The 23,303-nt window shown below is 47.8% G+C and overlaps 10 protein-coding genes across 10 annotated transcripts; 5 read left to right on the plus strand and 5 right to left on the minus strand.

Annotated features, from left to right (window-relative positions):
- Window positions 1-414: 414 nt before the first annotated feature.
- Window positions 415-1,188, minus strand: MGYG_03174 (hypothetical protein; the record flags this gene model as incomplete). The annotated part of the gene is made up of 1 exon (XM_003175603.1): window positions 415-1,188. The coding sequence occupies one exon, from the start codon at window positions 1,186-1,188 to the stop codon at window positions 415-417; it is 774 nt and encodes a 257-aa protein (XP_003175651.1).
- Window positions 1,189-1,581: 393 nt separating this feature from the next.
- Window positions 1,582-3,030, plus strand: MGYG_03175 (oxidoreductase; the record flags this gene model as incomplete). The annotated part of the gene is made up of 2 exons (XM_003175604.1): window positions 1,582-1,758; window positions 1,834-3,030. 2 exons carry the CDS (start codon window positions 1,582-1,584, stop codon window positions 3,028-3,030), a joined length of 1,374 nt encoding a protein of 457 aa, XP_003175652.1.
- A 347-nt stretch (window positions 3,031-3,377) lies between these two features.
- On the minus strand, window positions 3,378-4,708 carry MGYG_03176 (GAL10; the record flags this gene model as incomplete). Its single annotated transcript, XM_003175605.1, has 4 exons — window positions 3,378-3,781; window positions 3,855-4,311; window positions 4,374-4,608; window positions 4,680-4,708. 4 exons carry the CDS (start codon window positions 4,706-4,708, stop codon window positions 3,378-3,380), a joined length of 1,125 nt encoding a protein of 374 aa, XP_003175653.1.
- Window positions 4,709-5,283: 575 nt separating this feature from the next.
- Window positions 5,284-6,036, plus strand: MGYG_03177 (hypothetical protein; the record flags this gene model as incomplete). The annotated part of the gene is made up of 2 exons (XM_003175606.1): window positions 5,284-5,427; window positions 5,494-6,036. The coding sequence occupies 2 exons, from the start codon at window positions 5,284-5,286 to the stop codon at window positions 6,034-6,036; spliced, it is 687 nt and encodes a 228-aa protein (XP_003175654.1).
- Window positions 6,037-6,494: 458 nt separating this feature from the next.
- MGYG_03178 (topoisomerase II) lies at window positions 6,495-9,212 on the minus strand (the record flags this gene model as incomplete). The annotated part of the gene is made up of 3 exons (XM_003175607.1): window positions 6,495-6,618; window positions 6,690-8,984; window positions 9,070-9,212. 3 exons carry the CDS (start codon window positions 9,210-9,212, stop codon window positions 6,495-6,497), a joined length of 2,562 nt encoding a protein of 853 aa, XP_003175655.1.
- Window positions 9,213-10,390: 1,178 nt separating this feature from the next.
- Window positions 10,391-11,880, plus strand: MGYG_03179 (alpha-1,2 mannosyltransferase KTR1; the record flags this gene model as incomplete). Its single annotated transcript, XM_003175608.1, has 5 exons — window positions 10,391-10,441; window positions 10,511-10,633; window positions 10,691-11,386; window positions 11,456-11,744; window positions 11,813-11,880. The coding sequence occupies 5 exons, from the start codon at window positions 10,391-10,393 to the stop codon at window positions 11,878-11,880; spliced, it is 1,227 nt and encodes a 408-aa protein (XP_003175656.1).
- A 634-nt stretch (window positions 11,881-12,514) lies between these two features.
- Window positions 12,515-13,211, minus strand: MGYG_03180 (putative mitochondrial 37S ribosomal protein MRPS12; the record flags this gene model as incomplete). Its single annotated transcript, XM_003175609.1, has 3 exons — window positions 12,515-12,583; window positions 12,647-12,747; window positions 12,821-13,211. 3 exons carry the CDS (start codon window positions 13,209-13,211, stop codon window positions 12,515-12,517), a joined length of 561 nt encoding a protein of 186 aa, XP_003175657.1.
- A 366-nt stretch (window positions 13,212-13,577) lies between these two features.
- MGYG_03181 (proteasome maturation factor UMP1) lies at window positions 13,578-14,227 on the plus strand (the record flags this gene model as incomplete). The annotated part of the gene is made up of 3 exons (XM_003175610.1): window positions 13,578-13,580; window positions 13,678-14,095; window positions 14,163-14,227. The coding sequence occupies 3 exons, from the start codon at window positions 13,578-13,580 to the stop codon at window positions 14,225-14,227; spliced, it is 486 nt and encodes a 161-aa protein (XP_003175658.1).
- Window positions 14,228-15,193: 966 nt separating this feature from the next.
- MGYG_03182 (hypothetical protein) lies at window positions 15,194-16,158 on the minus strand (the record flags this gene model as incomplete). The annotated part of the gene is made up of 3 exons (XM_003175611.1): window positions 15,194-15,351; window positions 15,425-15,508; window positions 15,597-16,158. The coding sequence occupies 3 exons, from the start codon at window positions 16,156-16,158 to the stop codon at window positions 15,194-15,196; spliced, it is 804 nt and encodes a 267-aa protein (XP_003175659.1).
- Window positions 16,159-17,036: 878 nt separating this feature from the next.
- On the plus strand, window positions 17,037-22,655 carry MGYG_03183 (vacuolar membrane-associated protein IML1; the record flags this gene model as incomplete). The annotated part of the gene is made up of 1 exon (XM_003175612.1): window positions 17,037-22,655. One exon carries the CDS (start codon window positions 17,037-17,039, stop codon window positions 22,653-22,655), a length of 5,619 nt encoding a protein of 1,872 aa, XP_003175660.1.
- Between the last annotated feature and the right edge of the window lie 648 nt (window positions 22,656-23,303).

Raw genomic sequence — 23,303 nt, forward strand, 5'->3', positions numbered from 1 at the left:
AAGCTTTCCATGCCGGTATTCTGCATTCTCATTTCCAGCTTTGCTGTCGCTATACCCCCGCCCTTTTCATTTTCATTCCCTTTCATGGCATAATGTTTCTTTCCTTTCGATACCATCTATTCACCACCTGCAGCAATTCTGCTTTTTGGCATTGGCGTGACTGTTTGCCTAGCATATATGTGTTAGAGTGTAGTATCATAGTATATATACATATATCAATAATACTTAAGCCTCTGATTACTTGGGCCCCACAAAACTCCTGGACTCACAGCTAGATATCAGAAACTTGTTGGAAGTTACAAACAAAGTGCAAGGTATATAATATCTTTCTCGGAAAGGGCAGGTTGCGATCAGCTGTGGCAACTCCTACAATGACTTGTAATCTATAGCATCGCAAAATATACAAGATTCTCATCAACTTCCTAAATATTTTTCCATGTCCTCACTTCGGTAGAAAACATCCCGTAGTCGATCCCCTTGCTTCTTTCTCGCTTCTTCCTGTAGCCGAGCTTGTTTTGCATTTAGCTTGGGTGTATTTTTTACCCTATTGGCCTCCTCCCTTTCCCGCAACTGCTTCAGTCTTCGTTCGTGCCGCTTCCCTCCTACATTCTCTATTTCATCTTTCCAAGAGCCTACTCCTAATCCAACAGTGTCGTTTTTTATTTTAGGCTTAAGTGGGATCTGAATACCCGAACCTGTAGGCCCTAGGCCAGTGCGAGAATCAGGGTCCCAGCCATATGAGGAGAGGTATCTGTAGCCTTTCCCCATCCGGTCAATGGCAGATGGTGGGTGTGAGTGTGGAAGACACACTTGGTGAGCCAGAGAAGCCTCATGTGGCACAGGGTTAGACGGCTCGCTGGTTGAAACCGGGAGCTCTTTTTCATCATTCTGCTTCAGACGCTTAGAGGCACCCTTTAACGGCAGACGGCAAACCTCACATGTTTCTGTATCCGTGGAAACATTATTTAGTAAGTCAGTATCCGACCGACTGCTCGACGGGAGTACGATCGATAGGTATTTTTCCGCTATAGAGGATGCTCCGGGGGCAGGCGAGGAAGAAACTGTGACAGGAGCGGATGTTGTTGAGAGGGTACTTGTGTCCTTGGATGGAACAAACGGAACGCGTTTCCGTTTTATACCGGCACCAAAGGCCTGCTGTACAGTGTATTCTTCGTCATCGGAAGCCATTATCTGCTGGTCGCGTCATTGTATCTTCTTGCAGTGTTTGGAGTGTCTGAAGGTTGTTTTAATGTTGAGGCTTAAAAAGAGTGTATAATATTACGTAATAACCTTAAAATCGACACCTTTCCAACATTTTGGCTGGATTGTATTTATTTTTCCTGAGCTCAAATTCATGAGGAATTGATAAACTATGTGGCGAACATAGCAAAGGTCTGATTAAGATAAACACACCTCGGACGATTAATGTCACTTTTCTACGAGCCGCAACGAAAACATACGAATATACCTATCATTGCGCAACATTATCAAATTGCCACGTCCTTACCACCAGGAATGAACTTTCCATTTAGATCTCATATCCGTACCAGATTCTGAGGTTGGGAGAAAACCGCCGCCATTATGCCTTTGCCTATCCTCGCCGAGGGTGCTATCCGAGGTATTTCAGCAATTCCCTACGGGTACACTGCCTTGAAAACAGCAGCCGGCCTTGCTGTAATTACCGCTTTAAAGCGATATTTTGGAGGAGCTACCAACAAGTCGGACCGCTTAATGCACTCTAAGGTGGTTATGGTTACGGTATGGGCGCACCGATATATGGCATTTAACTTGATACTCTCTGCTGACCCTCTCTTGCTTTATTGCGAGAAATAGGGCGGGACGTCTGGAATTGGTGCAGCAGTCGTACGAGAGTTGGCAAGCAGAGGCGCCCAAGTCATAATACTTACCCAACACTCGCCTTCTGATCCGTTCATTGTCGACTACATTGAAGACCTTCGTACTTTGACCGGCAACGAGCTCATATACGCCGAACAAGTTGATCTTTCCTCCCTTTATTCCATTCGGTTATTTGCTACAAAATGGATCGATAATAGCCCGGTACGGCGGCTTGATATGGTTGTACTTTGCGCAAACACACAGAAGCCGTCCTCTTCCCAGGCATCTCACGGAACAAGTGAAGGACTACAGGAAGAATGGCAAATAAATTACCTTGCGAATTACCATTTATTGAGCATTTTAAGCCCCGCTTTGCGAGCACAGCCTCCCGACCGAGATGTACGAGTTATATTCACTACATGTTCAAGTTATATTGGGGCCAACAAGCTAGATCTGAAAGTTTTGGAAAAGGCGACAGTCGCACAACATCCGACTGACTTGTCAACAACAAAGAAAAAGACCACCCAGGGCCCTGAATCTTTCGTGTCCAGTAGTGGCATGTATGCGACCTCTAAGCTTGCTCTCATGGTTTTTGCACGTTCGTTTCAGCAGCATTTAACTTATACCCCCCGAACTGATAAACTAAACAACCCTCTCCCGCCTCCGCCCGCTCGTGTCTTGGTTGTGGACCCGGGATTTTGCAGAACGCCAGGGACCCGTCGGTGGCTAACCGGAGGTTCCTTATGGGGTCTCTTATTTTACCTTATAACTTGGCCGATATGGTGGGTAGTGCTTAAGTCGTCTGAGCAAGGTGCTCAGACTATCCTTATGGCAGCAATGGAAGCAAACTTCAGCGGCGTTGGGAACACGGCCGCTGTTAGCCTTGATGAAATGAAGAAGATGGCGGGTGAAAATAGTGATATGACTGGCCGTAAGAAAGTAGGCATCGAGGGCGGGACACTTTTAAAGGAATGTAAGGAGCGTCTTGTTCTTCGAAAGGAGATTATGGATGAGAAAGCAGGCAAAGAGCTATGGGAGTTCAGCCAGCGGCAGATTGAGCAGAAGGAAAAAGAAACTGCTTTGCTCAGGGCAATGGAAAAGAAAGCCAGAGAAGAAGAAGAGAAAGAGCAGAAAAAACCGTCATCATCCTCGAAGGAGGCTAAGAAGGCTACTGAAGTAAAAAAGAAGAAATGAGCCTCTGTTTTGAGGCATGATGTGGTTTTATGACTGAATATAGATGCGGAAACGAAATGAATATACAACTCTGGTAGAGTCGATTGATTTATCATAATAAAGGGTGCAGGATTCCTTGGGGACTGTCCCATCCGTTTCCTAACTGCCCTATACCCGTAACCCCACAGTTCCTTGTGTAGTATGACCAGGTAAATCGAAATCTAAACATAAGAGGTAATAAATACAATAAACTCCTCTTTCTTTCTTTCTTTCTTTCTTTATTTACTCTTTTTACTTTTCCATGAAATGCTGCAAAGTGTACCATCTATAGACTATCCCATAGGATAGATGCCTCGGTTTTACTATGCTCACGTTGATGTTGCTTTCACCTTTTCAAGCAGCTCTGCTGGGGGACTCTGTCGGTACCCCTGAGGGTTATTGTCAGTCCATCTCCATAGGTCCTCACAGGCCTGGTGAAGATCTCGTTTAGCGACCCATCCAAGTTCCTTGTTGGCTCGTGACGGGTTGCTGGTAAGGTCGAGGACATCTCCGTCACGACGCGGAGCAATCTCATATGGCAGGTCTCGTCCGACCGCTGCGCTGAAGGCCTTGACCATCTCTAGGACAGTGCTTCCCTTACCGGTACCGAGATTCCAGGCTCTAACGCCGGGGTGATTTGCACGCAGGTAATTAAGGGCCTGTAGATGGCCATCTGCAAGGTCAAGGATGTGAATGTAGTCGCGGATGGCGGTGCCATCGTGGGACGCATAATCTGGCCGTTGGTTAGGAACAACGCGAAATAGATCAAGAGTATATAACTTTCGAAAAGGGCAAGATACACATACCATTGCCGAAAACAGAGAGTTTCTCTCTCTTTCCATTTGCAACCTGCGCCAGCAAAGGAAGCAAGTTATACGGAACGCCTTGGGGGTCTTCTCCCATGATCCCGCTAGGATGAGCACCAGCTGGGTTGAAGTACCGCAGCAAAGCACCATTCCATTTCTCGGCATCTTCAGGCTTTCCGGCTCTCTTTGCCCTAGCTCTTTCCGAATTGACCATGTCGGTTATGGCTGATTCAATTGCAACTTTGGTGTTCCCGTATGGGTTTGTTGGGCCCAAGGGACATTCTTCTGGAATCGGAATCATGTTTGGGAAGCGAGTAGCATCTCCATATACAGTTGCTGAACTCGAAAAGACGATGTTAGATACATTATGGCGTACCATCGACCGCAAGAGACAGATCGAGCCATGAACGTTGACGTCGTAGTAGTCTAACGGACGTTCAGTAGATTCGCCAACAGCCTGCGCAAAAAAGAAAGTCAGCAACGCTATTCAACAACGGCATATACCAGTTCATAACTTACCTTCAAAGCTGCAAAATGGATCACGCTGTCAATATCCGGGTGCGCATCGAAGACCTTGTCGAACGCTGCCTCGTCTCTGACATCGAGATTGACAAACTCCGGGCGCTTTCCACAGATTAACTCGATTCGATTGAGTGCCTCCTCCGAAGAATTGTACAGATTATCGACCACGACGACTTTGTAGCCGGCTTCAAGAAGGGCGAGGGCAGTGAAGGAGCCGATATAGCCCGTCCCTCTTCAGGTGGCGCAAACCGCGGAAGTCAGTCATTGGCAGCAGCCCGCACACTGGAACGAGGAGATGCTCACCCTGTAACAAGAACAGATCCGGTAGCCATGGTAGCGAGCGTGAGAGTGTGTGCAACTATATGCGAGGCGCGACTTTGGGCTTGGTTGCTCGACACCAGCGTAAGCGGCGGGGTAGTTATTTAGTTAGCTGCCCTCGGGGCGTTTAGATAAGTACTCCGTAACTAGGGGGTGAGTTAGGCTAGCCCGAGCCGCATTGATGACGACACAAGGGCGTTTCAGTGTCGGACAGACGACGCAACTTGCAAGGTTGATAGATCGTTGAACAGTATAACTAGTTAGCTATGCAACTGGTCAGATTTACTAGCTATGGAGTCCCCCGAGTTTGAAAGTGAAGCACAAGAGACGCTGATAACTAACCATCTGGTTAACTATCTCGCAACAGCGGCTTAAATATACTCGCAACTAGCGGCGCGAGAACCACCGGGTTGAACGCTAGCCTAGAGACACAGTGGAACTGGCAACCGCAGGTGGTTGACGGACGCAAGCAGAGAGCAAGGTGGAAGCACTTGAGCTGGCCCTGGAGCAGCAGCGAGCGCCTGACTATAAGTATTAACTAGTTGACGGGTTCCCTAGTTAAATAACTACCCATCCATCAAGCCAGACCATGAAGCTGCTTATATTCGGGGCCACAGGAGCAGCGGGAGGGCTGACTGTCCGCAAAGCAATTGAACACGGCCATGAAATAACGCTGCATGTCCGTGATAGGAGCAGGGTGCAGGAAGCTATATCGAGTTCAGACAGAGTCAAGGTAGATCTGACCATCCTGAGAAAACCACACCACAGCTGGGATAATTAGTTAACTACTTCCTTCCAGGCTATACACGAGGGTTCTCTCTCTGACGAGCCTTCGCTGTCGGCGGCAATCAAAGGACAAGATGCCATACTATCATGCATTGGCCCCAAGAGCATATTCGGAGACTATGGCCGCCAATTTTCTGATGGATACCGGCTGATCCTCAAATTAATGCACCAGTACGGCGTTACGCGTATCCTCGCCATGTCGACGATCAGTGCTTACGACGCTCGTGATAAGTTCGGGTTCATGAGAACTGCTGCATACTGGACCGTACATACACTTGGTCGTCGATCGCAGAAAGAAATCCTAGCGATTGGGGAGGTGTTTAAGGAAGATGGAGAGGGGCTGGATTGGACTCTGTACAGGGTAGGTGTACTTGGGAATTCAAAGGAGGACGGACACGTTGCGCGGACGGGCTGGATCGGAGATGGAAAGACGACCGTTTACCTTGAGAGGAGAGACTGGGCGAACTGGATGATCCAGGAGGTTGAGAGAGAGCAGCCCAAGTGGGTGCGTGAGATGCCGGTTATTTACTCGCCTTATCCGGGGGGAATATGGTAGGATACGGATTCTGTATTATATAGTTATATAGCAGTCGTGTGACTTCTCTTCTGGATACAAGATGTCCAGGTGTCTGTTATTCATTTGCATATTATATTTTTGTTATATCCGCCAGCTACCAATAGTGTAATGGGATACTTGCCCGCTATCGTGCCAATAGCCTATTTATACCGCAAAAGCGTCAATGATGAACATCATATGCACCCGTCTCTAAGAGAGAAAAAAGGACTGGCACAGAAAAACAAGGGGTATATTGCCCAAATTCATATGCATATAAAATAAACGTCCGTATGAGGACAGCATACCTGATGCAGTGTCAAAAGCGAAACGGTTACAGTTCGTAAGACAAGAGACGATGATCTCAGAAGAGAAAAAAAATATCAACATCGACGTTGAAAAGAGGGATAGAGGGAAAACAGCGATATTGAATTGATAAATGTACGGAGTAGGAAGGGGAATTATCCTAGGAGTTCAACATCGAGTCCGATAGCGCGCATAAACAGGTTAACGTTGCCTAAACGTTGGCTAGCCATGTCTGCTGGCAGCGTTTTGCTTTGGGCAACAGTTTCCATGACTCGATCCCTATGGCAGAGGTTTGTTAGCATATTTTCATAGGCCAAGCTAGGGGATACACTTATGGAAGGATTACTCACTTTACAGCAATGACCAGCCGCTGCTGTTGTTCAGGGTTTGCACCAATACCCATAGCAGCAAGGAATTGCCAAACATACATGTCATCGCCGCTGTTAATCGTACCTGGGAACAGGTACGCAAGAGCAGGCTCCATGCTATCAAACAGCCTATTGTAAACGTTGGTCCATTGCGCCAGTTCCTGCTCTGGAATACCGCCAGCCTCTTTGACCAGTTCTGCTCGACTCAGCAGCATGGTTAGTATTCCCAGTCCTATCTTCGTCCTTGCGACAGCGTGAATGTGAGTTTTATCAATAACTAAGCCGAGAAGGCCAATAACGATGTGAATAGGGGCATCGCTCACGTAACCGAGTAAACTCGGCATTACAGCTTGGTTGAAGAGCTCGATCTCTTCGCGGACGGGGCCCGGGGGCTGGGTTTCACCTGGCTGGAGCTGGGCTCTTGCTACAACGTCCAAAGTGTCCAAGTGGTAGATAATCATGGTTAGCATGGTAATGCGCTGTTCCTGGTCGATTTGATGGAAGATTCTAGGAACAGCCTTTTTGCCCTTGGGGTACGACAAGAATGCAATGAAAGGGTGTATGGTGGCAGACACGGAGTCAATTGGTTCGAGCACCTTTGTGCTGTCCCATAGCACCTCTTTCAGCGATTGCATTTTTCGCTGCCATTCTGTGTATCGCTCTACCGCCTCTTCATCCTCTACTTCCGGATTTGGGATCGGTGGCATCAAGCGTACAAGATTCTCCATTTTCATCAGCGTAATATAAACGGTCTCAATGTTCTGCAAAATTGACTTGCGGTCACTGGAGCTGAGGTGTGTTTTCTTCGCGGTGGAGGGTCTTTGCCCGTCAGAACTTTCGGGGCGTTTGATATTGAGCAGAGGCTTTGGGGTCTTGGCATTGCTAAAGGATATTTTCCCCAAGCTTCCTTCAATTATAAGCTGCTTGTTCTTTGGCTTTAGCTTGGCGGCTTCGACAGCTCTCTGTACTTGTTGCTGCATGCGCTGCATATGGTTGTCGCCGCTGAAATGAGATCTTCTGTTCATGTTACCACCAGAACGCCCTCCAGTTTGAGATAGGTAGGTTTGTGCAAAGTGGCCAAGGGGTTGACGAGGGTGTTGGCGAGGAGCACCACGGATTTGACTATATACTTGATAATAAAAGTCTTCTGTGAGAAGGGATTCTGGATTGGCGTCGCCGGTATTACCAGTGGCCGTTACCAGCTGCTGAAGCTGTATTCGGGTGATAAAGTTCTTGTCTTGGGGGGTCATCAAGCCGTTGCCTTTGGAGAGGAGGAAAATCTTATGATTCCTCTTTGCACGTTTTGCATCTTCCAACAAAATCGCATTCCTCTGCTCTTCTGGCAACTCCATGATCTTCGGGTTCATAGCCGCAGGAACACCACCTTGTCCCATCAACGGATGGTCCAAGGTATATGGTCCTTGGGTTTTGCCCTGATGGCGAGCAGGGCCAGTCCAATGCCGAGCAGCCTGTTGCGGTTGCCGATTTTGCTGCTGCTGTTGTTGTTGCTGCTGCTGCGGCTGCTGCTGGTGACGCTGTAGTTGCTGCTGCTGCTGCTGAGATTGTTGTAGAAGATGTAGAGGGAAGTTTGGCTGCTGCTGCTGTGGTTGTGGATGCGGCTGTTGCTGAAATCCAAGGGGTGGAGTCATATTATTTGGATACTGTTGATGGGAAAGTAATTCTTCAGCGGGTAATTGGCCGTGCGCCTCTGGGTGGTGGAGCAGTGCCTGGTTGGGGAATTGCATTGGAGGCATGCCTGGAGGAGGCGCGGAGCCCATAAACTGCTGTTGTGGCGGCGGCGGTTGACTCTGAGGCTGTTGTGGTGCTTGCCGCATAGCCTGCATCCTCATCTGAGCCTCAACCTCCTCCAAACTGAGCATCTTCTTTGGAGGCTCAGAAACCGGCTGTTCCTTGGGAGCTGCCTCAGCCACAGAAGTCTTCGGCTTCTGAGTAGCTGTGGTCCCCCATACGCTCGACTTCGCTTGAATTTCGGGGATATAACCGGGATCCTGGTATTTCTCATACCCCGTCCGCTTGGGAAGTGAAGGTAGGGAAGGTTTGGCGGTGGCCTTGGACGAGCCATGCTGCAAGTTGTAGAGCACTTGTTCCTCGCCCAAGACATTTGTCATCTGAGCAGTATTTCCGAAAAAATCAAAGTCCTTGCCCACCGGCTTGTTCTCCCCACCGGCTGCATCTCCGAAAGTGTCGTCGTTGAAGTCATCGTTGGCCTCTTCGAGCTGGTCTCCAAGCCCATCGTAGGTATCTTCAAAGTCAATTCTATTGTTCCAAAGCAAACAAACGGCAGTCAGTACGGTGTTACAAGGGCACAATCAACCAAGGAGTTATCATTTATGCAACTCACGCATCGTCGTCATCGTAGCCTGCCCTGTCTGCTGTGGCGCGAGCAACCTCCGCAAACGGGTCCGGAGCGTCAAAGATGCCCCTCTGCGCAGACGCCGCGGGACGGTCCTCTGGAAGCTTCGTGTCGAACCCGAAAAAGGACATCCTGTCTTGACTGCCGACCAGGCGGCTCAAGAAATTGATAGCAAAGCTCAAGTGGTTGCTGAATGCTGAGAACTGTAGAGCTGACGAAGCTGGAGTTGTGTGTTTCGTGCTTTCGGTTCTTTTTGGCCTTTCGTCGTTGGGCAGGTCACCGCTGAGTCACCGCTGAGTCATGATGCAATATAGTGCGGTCACTTTTCTTTGTGAATGATGTTACTACCTGATGTTGATACTAATATTGATATTGCTATTGCTATTGATACTATGCTGATACTGATATTGCTTGTAGAGAAAGTGGGCGTGAGACACGCAGGGGAGAGGCCCGTAGAGGTGCCCTCCTTCTACCCCAGGCCCTCTATGTCTTTACTAGATATAGTGCAGTTCCCAGAAGCATCTTTCTCCCTGGTATACGGGCCATTGGCATTGAAGATAGCAACATAAGTAGCCACGCTGTACGAAGAGCCTTTCGCAGTATCGGGATTGCCACTGCGCACAGCCTGAGAGGTCTCCCTAAACCCGGCCCACAGGTGTGTCAAGTTGCGATTGCTGCGAAGGCTTAGATCTGGCCACATAGACTAACACTAGCCATTTATCTAGTTATGGGAGAAATAGCAGGGTCAAGCTGCCATACTCTGTACTCCCTGTTCGTAGTAACCGGAGTACGCACAATTGGGCCAGAGTAGAAACACCCCATCAGCCTATCCACCCAACTCGCTGTTTTCCCCAATCAATCATCACATCTTCGTCCTCAGCTTCAGCTTCAGCTTCGTCTTCGTCCTGCAGACAAACGAAAAGGGGCTGCTGACTAAGCTTTGCCTTGCCTCTCACAAGCTTGAAACGCCCAAGATTTGCATCTTGGTTTAGCCCAGTTCGACACTGCGACTCTCCACGCGGCTCTCATCAGCCACAAAACGCCAACCTTCGACCTTGCAGAAGGGAGCGCGAGCGATGTGAACACTTCTCTCGAATATCTGCTCCGGTCTCTGCCCTGCTCTTCGCTTCGCTTCCTCTCGCTGGCCGACCCTACATCTTCACATGCATATTGTTTGAGCTGCCTCGCCTTTCCTTCGTTTGACTCGGAGTACTGCGTCCCGGACGAAGGGCTTGTCTATAATTAATACACACCAGAAGAGACAGAAGAAACTGCTGCTGCCCCCGTTGAGCACCTCACAGCCGTCAAGATGAACGCAGCCCAGGGCAAGTACCTGCGGTACATCCTCTTCGCGATTTTGGTATGAGCTTCTAAAAAGTGATGGACATAAAAAAAAAGCTAGACGGTGATTCTGACCCCGGCGGAACAGGGACTCGCTATCATACATTTTATCACTTCTTCGTCGCTGCCGATTCCCAAGGCAGGTGATCTTGGTCTATCCTATCCCAGGCCCGGCCAACAAACCAGCTCATCTCCAACCGAGGAGGAGAAAGTGCCTGCTGCCCCCGTTCCTCCTCCATCCACACCCCAACAGCCTCCATCGCAACAGCCCCCCAAACAAGATGCTTCCAACCCAGTTACTCCTCCTACTCCGCCCGCTGGGAACGCCCCCGGCCCGGGTTACGAAAAGGTGAATGCCACATTTGTTACATTGGCACGGAACTCAGATTTATGGGAAATTGCAAAATCCATTCGTCAGGTAGAAGACCGCTTCAACAAGGACTATCACTACGACTGGGTGTTCTTGAACGATGCAGAATTCTCGGATGAATTCAAGAAGTTTACTACCAGGCTAGTCTCCGGAAAAACCCACTACGGCCTCATTCCAAAGGAGCACTGGTCATACCCGAGTTGGATCGATCAGAATAAGGCAGCGGAAGTGAGAAAGACCATGAAACAGAAGGAGATTATTTACGGAGATTCTGAGAGCTACAGGCATATGTGCCGCTACGAGTCTGGCTTCTTCTTTCGTCATGAACTCATGATGCAGTATGACTACTACTGGCGTGTTGAGCCCAGCATCGAATACTTCTGCGACATCCACATTGACCCGTTCAAGTTCATGAAGGACAACAACAAGAAGTACAGTTTTGTCATCAGCTTGCCAGAGTACCCGGGGACCATCGAGACCCTGTGGCAGAGCACCAAAAAATTCATTGCCCAGTACCCGGAGCATATCGCCAAGAACAATAATCTCGAGTTCATTAGCGCTGATGGTGGCAAAACATATAACAATTGCCATTTCGTAAGTTATATACCTCTGTTGCATTTACGTATTTTAACTAGTTGCCTGCTAACCTACTACCTTTTATAGTGGTCTAACTTTGAAGTTGGTGACTTGAACTTCTTCCGATCTCAAAAATACCTTGACTTTTTCAACCTCCTCGATCAGGATGGCGGCTTTTTCTATGAAAGATGGGGTGATGCCCCCGTTCATAGCATTGCGGTCTCCCTGATGCTAAACAAAGACGAGATACACTTCTTCAATGACATCGCATACAGGCATGTTCCATTCGTCCACTGTCCTACTGGAGAACAGACCAGACTAGATCTGAAGTGCCATTGCAACCCGGGTGACAATTTTACCTGGAAGTCGTATTCATGTGAGTTTCCTGCATCCTCCCCTCCTCTCCTTCCGTTCCGTGATCTGGCAAAAACTAACGTCGAAAAGGCACATCTCGTTTCTTCGACACAAACAAGATGAGCAAACCAACCGGCTGGGAAGCCGAGAGTCACTAAATTGTTTTTCTACAACCTCTGCTGCCAAATATTCTCTTTGAACATGTTCGTTTCATTAACCAACATATTTTTATATCTTTTTATCTATTGCCTTTCATTCGTACGATATCACGCTTCCAGATACCTAAACGTCCTCTTTGGTTTGAGGACCAAAATTGCTGCGTTAGAATCAAACCATCTTTTTTATGCTTAAGAAAATAGTGAAAAATGCCACACCTAAGAGTGCTGGGCTTTGTTCTTCCCATCCCCATTATTATGAGCATTTGACCAAACACTTTCGGGCTACTTTCCTATTCTTGCTACCTGTATATATAAGTCTGGGTTGGGATTTGCGAGGCTCCTGTTTCCATTATTGCATTCTTTGACATTTTGATGGTGGTGTTGGCTTGGATTTCGCCTTATGTATTAAATATGTTCCCCCGAAACATGATGTATTGTTCTTCGAAGTTTCACTTCCCTGATGATAATATACAATATTTATAACCTACGGAATAGAAGACAGCCACACAGTAAAGTAACAAGAAATGGCCCATGTGTTATCTATACAGCCCCAATTCCCAGACTTACTCCTGGTCAAGTCAAAACATAAAAAAACTCATCGACACTTTAACCTTCTGCTGTTGTACATTCCCAATTACGACGAGGCCTTTGGTTTCTTCGTTCCATACTTCGATCGACTGCTCAATCGGTTTCCAACACCGTTCTATAGCAATGGTTAGCACCAGCCCCCTGTCCGCTAGAGAATACTATAGAAGTCAAAACCTACCAAATCCATTGCTCCACGAACAAGTCGATATTTCACACCAGGACAATCCTGAAGTCGTCCCCCTCTCACCAAAACCACACTGTGCTGCTGGATATTGTGTCCTATAAGAATTACAAGTGTTTAGCTATTGGTCCATAGCAATCTCTAAAAAGAGTTGGGTTCCGAATCCCCTACCTTCACCAGGAATGTAAGCCGTAATAACCTTCCCACTGGTAAGCTTAACCCTTGCAGTCTTTCTTTCTCCGGAATTGGGCTTCTTTGGCTTTTCAACTTGTGTCTTCAAACACACTCCCTTCAACTGTGGTCGGTTTACAAGAGCCGGCGATCGTTTCTTTCGTGCTTTCTGGCCCGACCGGCAGCCTCGTCGTACTTGATTAAGTGTCGCTTGTAACTGTGAAGTGGTAGAAAAGCTCTTATGGAACGCATTCAGAGTGGAGGGTCGGAGGAGGCATTGGGACTGCAATGTTGAAGGAGTGTATTGCACCTTTGCGGTGGCCGAAGGGAATTGGCGTTGAATTATGTGGCGGAAAAACCGCGTGGTGAGAATTGAGGGAGATAGCGCCATTGTGGCCGGTTTGCTTCTTCTCCGAGTGTTATCAAACCGAGCGTCCTTGCTGGTATCTTTTGCAGTCGTTCGCAGCTTTGGTCGTCGTTCGATATTTGAATTTTGATATCGAGTGTCACGTGGTCATGATGGGAGAAGTGCTAAGTTGGTCTATGCCGGTCGCCGGACAAGCTTTACGTTGTTGCTTCGTGCCTGGCGGAGGAGCTTGCTTGCTTCACCAACATCAGCTATATTAACGACTTCTCTGCGCATCATTCCTTGAACCTAGAATTCGTATCCGGCGTTTGAAGGACAGATACGTATAATATTTCATACCAGTCAAGTTTCTCGGGCAATTTAGAGAGTGTTCTCATTACACCGCCAGCCATGGTAAAGTACCCTCATAGAACCAGTTATTGAATACCCTCCCAAGTTAGCGACTGGGGCTCTATAAGAGATATGTGACCGTTGCTAACGCCTTGAACAGTCTCTCCGTATCACTCCTCAGACGAACTACTCCTCAGAAACGTCCAATACCTCTAAGAAGACTCCTCAGCCACACCTCCGCAATGGCGCTCCATCTGCTCCAGGTCTCCCAGATACTCTCCGTTCCTCACTTACGGCAGCCCCAGAGACTCCTGGTCTTCAGAAGACAAACTCAACGCATCCTCTTGAAGCCCGCCTGCTAAACTGGCGCCAGACACAAGATGCCATGAAGATGGAGTCTATTCGGAGAATACATGGCATGGCGGAGCCAGTACGACGAGGTATGGAGATGAAGATAGTTCGCGACAGCCAGTGGAAGCCAGCTGTTCTAGGCGGTAATATGCACGGAAGCATACATGAGGATATCTTGGCCCTGGGAGGACGGGAGACCGAAGTTACATGGGAAGATGTGTATCCCGGTATGTTTAGTGTGGATGAAATGCTGCGTCACAACGATTAAGGAAGAGGTACTAACGCTTTCTCTAGGAGATGAACTTCGCGAGCCTCCTAGCTTCCATGATGAGCTGGAGCATAGATTGAAGATGAACTGATACCTCAATTTATCACACACGAGTTGGTTTGGCTTTCTTTGGCGTCCCATCACTTTGCGAGACGATCACAATGAGTGTATCCAAACAAATACTAGTCTAGCCTCTGTGTTGACACCAGGCGAGGTCATTTACGATAAATTTGTTCGTTCCATCCGCATTACCTGGACGTCTATATAATATAACGAAACCGAAGTCAACAGTACCACAAAAAAATAGAAGAGCGTAGGCTGTACAGGCTTCGAAAACATCCATATAGAACTCGACTTCAAATCAAAGAGGGCGAACGCAGCATTGCGTCCTCTGTTCGTTTTCATTTCGAATCAGGGGATTATGTGGGCGCATAAAGGAGTGTAAATGGCAATGGCTTGGCGAGATTAGAAGGTAGGGAAGGGATAGGTTGTTACATAGGGCATTGAGTAAGACTGGCTAAGGGAGGCAAGGAACAATATAATCAAATCGAATTAAATGCAAACAGTGAAGGGGACAAATACAGACCTCCGATTCAATCGCCTATTCCGACCATCAATTCGCTGTACATATATCATCAGGGAACTGGAAGGGAAATCAAGGCACAACGCAAAAACGACAGGAAAAAGGAGCATTTCAAACTGGTTAGGAGAGCTAAACAAGACCGGAAGGGGAATGACAGAAACTCGAGGCAGAACAAGTGTATGACGACTTATACAAACTCCAGGTTGCACCACCAAAAAAGAAAAAAAGGGAAGACGACAAACGGGCATAGAGGGAAAGGGCAGCAAAAATAAAATAAAATAAGAAAGGCCAATATTGGTTGTAAGTAGAAAGAACTCCGACTTAAGATGTGAGTAGAGGCGTGAGAAAAGAGAATATATGTGGCTCCTGCGTGGTTGTGGCATGAAGATGGAAAATATCTTCCCCAAATCACTCGGCCGCAGATCAGATCGTGGAACATGAGAGCTTTTGAGAAAATATGGGAGAAAGAACCAATTATAATATGACACAGCGGCAGCCAGGGCTCCTTTCTCCCTCTTCATGGTCCCGGCTCTGGGTGCTTTTGGCGGCTTTTGCATCTTCTTCGTCAACTATCTCTTGGGGCTTGATAGTCATATGGACCACATTTGGACCTTCTCGGTTGAATCTACATTCTGTACACAGAGTTAGTATTACATATATTCCTAGAAAATAGAAATAAAATCGTTAAACTAGAGGCAGACGTACCTGAGAGTGGCGACTTGTCATCCAACAGCTTTCCAAAGGATATAAGCCGGATAGCTGCGGGTGAGGATGGACGAGATTCCCAGTCTAATAATGATATGAAACATCAACAATCGAACACTTGCACCGAAAAGAAGGCAACAAAATATGGGCAGGATTATCGGCCAATACATACCTGACCTCCATTCTCTCCATATTAATTCTTTTAACGTATATACAGACATGGCAAATGGGTCATTATCAGCAACATTAACCTCTCGTTTCCGTAGGTATTTGCTGTCAAGCTTGAAAGGATGCTTGCCGCCGGAGGTAAGAAGGATATTGAGAAGTAAGGTAGGTCCGTCGTTTGAAGAAGGCGTAGATTGGGACAAGGAGACTGAAGGCTGGCCCTCAACGGAGGCCCCGATGCTCGACTGGCCTGCATCCTCTGGTGATATCGATGTAGCCCCGCCAGCCTCTGGTTTCGAATCTGACTGCTGAGTTTGTTGTTCCTGTCCAAGGCTCAACTGCTGTGGTGACGACTGCGGCTCTGCCTCTTTCGCGTCCACCACGGTACCCTGTACAGCCTGTCCCTGCTCACCCTCGACTGCACGCATATTCTCTGCCGAAGTGACCGAGGCCTGAATGTTGCTTGTGTGTGCGAGCTGGTCCATCTCTGGTCGCGTGGCGGGGACACCCGATTCATTCAGCGCATTATCGACCCTCATATCCTTCTCTGCCTCATTCACAGACGCCATCCTCTTTGATCACTCTAGGATATGGAGCAGCACACTTGGGTCCCTGAGTGTTCCGGTGCGTAATGCAGCAAGGCGACGGGATCAGGAGGCGAAAACGTGACGGCTGAAGATGAGCGGTCCGGGGGAGAACGGCGCGGGAGAGTCGACGAAGAGGAGCTGGCAGACAGCAAGCGAACGTACGGGGGATAGCTGATATCTTCCTACAGCATGCTGGAGGGGGGGAGGAAAAGAAACGTGATGGATTTTTTTGGTCGCCTTCCTTCTGCCGTCTTTTCGTGTCTGCTGCTTGATTGAGGTGTTGAATAAAATTATATGTAAGACGGGGGTGGAGAACTCGGGGGTTGCCTCCCAAAACACTCTAACGCAGTTTGATGTATGGAGGTAGGTAGTTATATAACTAAGGTATGGAGAAAGGGGCAGCGCAAGCAGCAGCAGCAACAACAACAGAGCTCGCCGGGTAATGCTGACAGATAGACAGTGACTTCTCGTCTCTTCACTTAGTTAAGGATCCTTCATCTCTTCCTCCTTCTCGTCTCTTTTTCTTCGTTTCTTGTTTCTTCTTCGGCTTTTTCGGCGACGTCACGTGATATGGTTTTCCCTCTGGCCGAAGCCTAAACTTCGTAGTCAAAACGAACCAAAGCCTACGGGACAAGAGAAGGACAGGAAGTGTTGAGATGCAGATGCAGATGCAGAAAGGACAAGAAGCGACTGTCTAGTGGCCTTGAATCCCTATCTGTGCGGGAAAAAAAAAGGAGTAGTATGGTCGAGGGCAGGCCTGACAAGCGGTTTTCTTAGCGGCCAAGTACAACTTCATACCAACCGGATATACCATCACCATCACCATCACCACCAGACGATGGGTTGGCACTCTATAAGCCATGGTGCTATCTGAACTTTCAAAAGGAATGTATCCGAGGGACTTGAAGCAGGGCAATGTCGAGACGGGGTCGATCCGGTCCGCGTCAGGGTCGATGTATGAACCGCGTCCCAAATCGGCCAGCACTGCTCCCTCCCAGAGCTCAGCGGCAAGCTCCAGCTACAGAGCTTGTCTCCTCTCTGTACATGATGAGAATTTCTCCCGGGAAGATGTTTTGTTCAATCGCCAGGCACTTGGAGACTGGGCTGTCAAAGTAGGAGATCTCATCGAGCTGTCTGCGCTTCATGGTGAACCGTCTTCGGATTCCCTGCTGGACGGCGAGCCCGCCAATACCACCAACTCCCAGCAAGATGAACCGGGAATTAATGCTGCTCGGGGCCAGGGTGGAGGAGGCAGCGGTGTCGGCGGCCGTTATAGCCCCTTGCCTGGCCATAGGGACTCCCGCCGCGGGGACGGCGCGTTACCGGCCACATCCCATGTAGTGGGAAATTTCCTATTTATCGTCAAGCATATGCAGCCAGAGATCCTAAGCAGACACCCAAACCTTCAGATATCGGTCTCAAATCAGGTCGCCAATCGGTTTGGATTCAAGAAGCGATCCCGGGTTCTATTGACTGTGAAACCACGGTCACAATGCTCGGCTACCCATGTGGAGCTAGTATTTCGGGACCAGTTCCTGCTACGCGCGGATATGTGGAGGATGGCTATGTCCGAGTTGCTAGACCGGCCCCTCTACAAGGGCCAAAAGATCGTGTTCATGAACTCGGTGAAAGCAACGGTCAAGTCTATTTTTCAGGATGGCCGAAAAGTTATGGCCGGCTACTTCACCCCTCGCACCATCCCAATCTTTAGAAGCGAATCTGCAAGATATGTCCTCTTTATTCAGATGTCTAAAGAAATGTGGGACTTTAACACTGAAGGCACTGGCGATATCCTGTTTAGCCGGGTTGTCGACGGCCTACTACCGGAACTCTTCAAACGTTGGGCTAGTATTGATGCTCACCACCTAATAACCATTGTCATGTTTACTAGAGTCCAGTATGATCACACAATCTCTTCCTCCAATGGTTCCAAACCGATAATTCTCAACAGCAGCTCTCTCAACCAAAGTTCAGCGGGCGACGCGGGGGCTAGTATACAGGATTTCTACCGAGTTGTTGTCAACGACATGCCCAGTGGCCGATGGACCGCTATTTTGGATGAGCTGAAGAGAGAATTTAGAACTTTCCTCCGTGATATCCTGATTCCGCCGGCTCAAACACCAGGTGATGATGATTCGCCTCCTGATGCCTCTCCACCAGTTGCTATTGCTGGTACGTCTTCTACCATTGCCGGCCACCTCACATCAGCAATAAAGGGCAATATCCTAGAAGCTATCAATATTGCTGCATCCTATCTCGACTTTGAATATGTAGGTCGTGACCTCGTTAGGACAGGAACATCTATTGTTGTGATTACTCCTGGATCTGGCACCTTTGAAGTGGGATTTGATACTCTTGCCTTGACTTCGGATGTCCTGAGCAGCCGTTCAATTGGCATTGATCTCATCTGTCTGAGCCCCATGCCGTTACACTCAGTACCGCTATTCAAGTATAAAATCCCTAATCGACGCTCCTCAACCACATCAGTTTCCACCGTAAAGAGTGACACAGCTTCCACTGCTGGACCCGCTGAGGTCGCATCGCCCACGTCAACTACGACTACAATTGCTGCCTGGCCTCATACCCCAAAACCTGCCCACCTGCCTGGTTCACTGTCAAGGGCAACCCATTCAAATACTGCCATAAAGGCAGATCTTGACCCTAAAGAATGGGGATATGGAATTCCATATTGGATCGATATCTCCTTCTGGGGTGCCCACAATTATCAAGACAGAAAATGGAAGAAGAATAACGTTACACCTCCAGCTTTCGGCACGGTTGCACCTCAGCCGAAGCTATTCCAGCCTAAAGTTCGGATGTACGAGATACAGATGATGGGGGTAATGGAAAGCGAACAGTCGAATATCTCTATACCGAATCTCCATGTTGGACATTCGGTCATCGATGAAACGGCCGTGCGCCCACGCAGCTCTGAACTTGGCACCCTAACCTCTTCTTCCAACCTGGCTTCACATACTTCCTCACACAAACCTCAAACACGCGATAGAGGGCAGCCAGGCTCTTTCATGTACAGTTTCAAAGATTCTAAGAAACTGATTATGTCTTCCCAGGATAAGAAACGGACAAATTTATCCGAGTGGATGGATTCATATGACGAACTAGCATTCCATATACGAACCAAGAAACGACCATCTAAACGGCATCACAAACCGAAATCACCTAGTCTTTCAAACCTTTCTCTCTCCTCCCGGCGAGCCTCTCAGCAGCCACCCCGAGCCCCTGTTCATCAAAGAGGCGCAATGGCGGTTGCGCCTGCCCGTCCTGCTACAGCGAATCCAATAGCCACCGCCTCGAATGCCAACTTGACAAAAGGGTTACCCACTGCCCCCACTGCATTAAAATCCAATCATAAGTCTAATCTCAAGGATACTACAAAAACATCAGCTTCACGTAATACCCGTTCAATTAGCTTTGCATTGCTAGGTTTTGGTCGTGCGCCTCCAACAGCTACTGCAAGCACTCAGGTGAGAGCAGAGTATGCAAAAGCATTACCAACAGCTAGCGGGAAAACCCCCGATGAAAACATATATGATTCCAAGCAGGAAGACCATTCTCAGTCGCCCAGCTCTTTGCTCCCCGCTGTAGCGGAACAGCAGACACAGCATGTAGACGAGTGTGGCCGTTCGGAGGTACTTCCTTCGAGACCTATATCTATTAGGACGGCAACTAGTCATGCGCCTGAGGAGCCTGTTGTAGTCGCAACTTCTCTGGAAGGCTCATTTGCCGCACATGTACCGGAATTGAGGCAGGAGCAGGGAAGTTTATATGAAAGCCATGCTGCCGGCTTAAAACGCACTGGCCGCAGGCTAGACATGGCGAATAACAATGCCCCGGTGGCAGGAACCACCTTCCCATCCCCTGAGAAAGCATTAAACCCCTGGATAAAACATGTTAAGCCATGGAACCCTCCCAAACACCTTCCTACAAGGGAGAGCTGGTTCGGGCGTTGGCATCACATTTACCCTCGTAAGCCAACTACCTCTTCCGTGAACTGGAAGAGTCTGAAGTCTCCAGCTGCACTTCCTTTGACTACTGAGGATTTTCCGACAGAAGAGGAGCTAGAAACAAACTACCTGCAAAAACCGTATACTGTTTATCAGGATGAAGATTCAGATGTGTCGGAAAGCCCCAAGACACGGGACGCCTTGTTGCGAGAAATGATTTCCCTACGGTTATCTCATGGATTCCAAATAGTGCTTCGAAATCAACGGGAAGATCTCACCTTTGGAGATACCATTTTTGATCTTGGGGCTTTGTCAAAGGATAATGTAACGATTTACATGTCAATGGGTGGAATTATTCACCGCTTGGTATGCGTTGGTGGAGGTGAAATTGAAGTGACTCAATTCACACGTAAACCTCTCAACGGCTACTTACAGGATGCTAAGGATCTGGAAATTGACTATCAACCTGCCGTCAAGACAATTCTAGGGACACAGTACCGCAAGAACTGCATCCGGTTGGCACTATCCCAACTCGAATATAATTGGAATTTTGCAGACTCATTCCTTGCCGGCCATCGAGATCACTTAGTTGACTCTTTGCGCCAACTTAAAAACTGGCGTACACGCTTCGTTTTAATCCCAGTTCACCTCTCGACACATTCTCGGCGCAATAATCCTTCCTTGAATGAGGATAACGAAGAAGAACGACACCTGATGGGTATCTACCAGCTAACCCAAGTTTGGCAACGATACAAATATACCCCACCAGAAGAGAAGAAGTTTCAATCTACCGGATTAAAAAAGAAGGATCAAAATCCATTGAATATTCTATATCAGACGTGTGACCCTTCCGTGGTTGTTGCAACCGAATTGGATAGGCTTTTGCTTGAAGACCCGGGACTTGATAACCCACCAGCACAACTTCTTCCAGATTCAGAGTTGCTCCAAAAATCCTCTATATCAGTATCCTCAGTTGCGCAAGCCATGCAGTCCGAGAAAGGAGTACGAATGATGGATAGAAGATGGCATTGGCGTCTTCATGACAATTGCTTTGTTGGAATGGAATTTACAACCTGGTTGATAAAGAATTTCAGTGACATAGACACCCGTGATGAAGCAGTTCAATTTGGAAATGAACTCATGAAGCACGGCCTCTTCCATCACGTACAGCGAAGGCATAACTTCAGAGATGGCAATTATTTCTATCAAATCACAGACGAATATCGAACACCCAGGCCAGAGTCTAAAGGGGGATGGTTTCAGAGCCTTAAAGGTGATAAATCAGCCCCCAGCACGCCAATGGATAAGGAAGGGGTAAAAGATTCGCCTTCTAGCTTCCGTTCAAGATCGGAAAAGAGCTCTGATGACGGTGGAGGCAGAAACGAACCTCTTCCCCCACCACCAAGGTCGTCAGGCCGGGGCAAAGTTGCCATATGGCTGGCAAAGAGCATGAAATACGACTTGGATCCTCGTAAACGATCAGATCGACCAGAAATAATCGACCTTCATTATGACAGAATCCATAACCCTGAAAACTGCTTCCATATTGAGCTAAGCTGGATGAACGCAACCCCTAAATTAGTTGAAGATGCAGTTGTATCGTGGGCTGCATTGGCAGAAAAGTACGGACTAAAGTTGGTTGAACTACCACTTTCTGAGGCCTCGTCTATCGTTGAATCGCAGGTCTTTAGGCGCCCATTCCAAATCAAACTGAATCATCCACCACCAGACCCTCCTTCCGGAAATCCCTTCACCTCTACATCTTTTGCATCACAATCTACTCCAGATCACCATTTCTATCATAAAGCTATCCTCAAAAAGTTCGACTTTATCCTTGATTTCGAACCTTTCAGCGCATTTCCGACGGACGTTGAGGTGTCTTATTCATGGGGGAAGCCAGATTATCGATTTCCTCAATATGTCCACAGATCTGGTGCGGTCCTTGCCCAGATAACGGATGAAGGAGATTTCCTACTCTTAACCAACCGACTGTTCAATACATACCACCCTTCGGTTGTGATTAAAGAATCCAATAAATTTGAGAGAAGCGAATATTTCCGACCTCGTGCGTCTACAATAGTTGACTCTGCGCTTTATGACCGGGGCTCTCCTCACCTCTCGCCAGTCGTACGCAGTTCCGGGCTGAACGGCTTCTCACCATCTGTCGCACCGCAGACACAGCAACAACCCGAGTCCATTAATGTATACCAAGCAGCGGCAGATTTGAAAGACAAATTACAAGCATTCTGCAATGATAAGGAAAAACTTGATGCGTTTTTTGCTACTGTTGCCGCTCAGGGGCGACCTGTTTCTACAAAAGCCAGCCCAACAAATACGATGACTTCGGAATCGCTGATTCCGTCTTTAGTGCTACCTGACAGTGTAGTACGCCATTCAACTTCAAGCTCTGCGGGAAAAATGCCCCAGCGGTCAGCATCCATAGATTCCGTTGTGATACAGCATACGCCCCGATATGGTCCAATGCATAATTCTCCCGGAACACCACAGCTATGAGATGGTATCTTATGTGTTTGCTTTTTGGATAGGGCCATGTTACATGTAACCGTCTTCTGATACACATTTGCCATACCTTTATATGAAACTATATTATGTTTATATTCATCCCTATATATGTTTTCTTCCGCTTCATGTATAATACCCACTTCCTATTACTTCAGAATGTAATAAGTAATATTATGAAGCGAAGTTACTTCGTACACAAGACAATACCTGCCACGCCATTTCGCAATACTGTTAAAAATATATGGGATCATACTTCCTCCTTGACTGTCAACGTTTGCTATAAAATACGAAAATACTAAACAGTTAAGACTATAACATTGAAAACTAGATTGAGGGAACGGCTTTGAGAAATATCTAATGATCCGCGAACATATAAAACGCCCTCAAAGTAAGACTTCCCACATCAATGACTGACACTGTAACCTGGAGAATACCGATGCTAATGCAAGCCGTAGGGTGAAACTGGGTTCTGAAAAGCTCTGCTGGTAGATGCTGACGACAGAACCAGGAACATAAATTGAAACGAGAGTATAAACGACGCTGAATATAGATAAGCAAAGCAAAGCATTTGAAATATATCAAACAGCCCTCACTTGAGTGATGTTCCTCGCCTATAAACAGAGCTGATGGTAACAATCG

This window comes from Nannizzia gypsea, genomic scaffold (assembly GCF_000150975.2).
Source record: "Nannizzia gypsea CBS 118893 supercont1.2 genomic scaffold, whole genome shotgun sequence".
Classification (NCBI taxonomy): Eukaryota; Fungi; Ascomycota; class Eurotiomycetes; order Onygenales; family Arthrodermataceae; genus Nannizzia; species Nannizzia gypsea.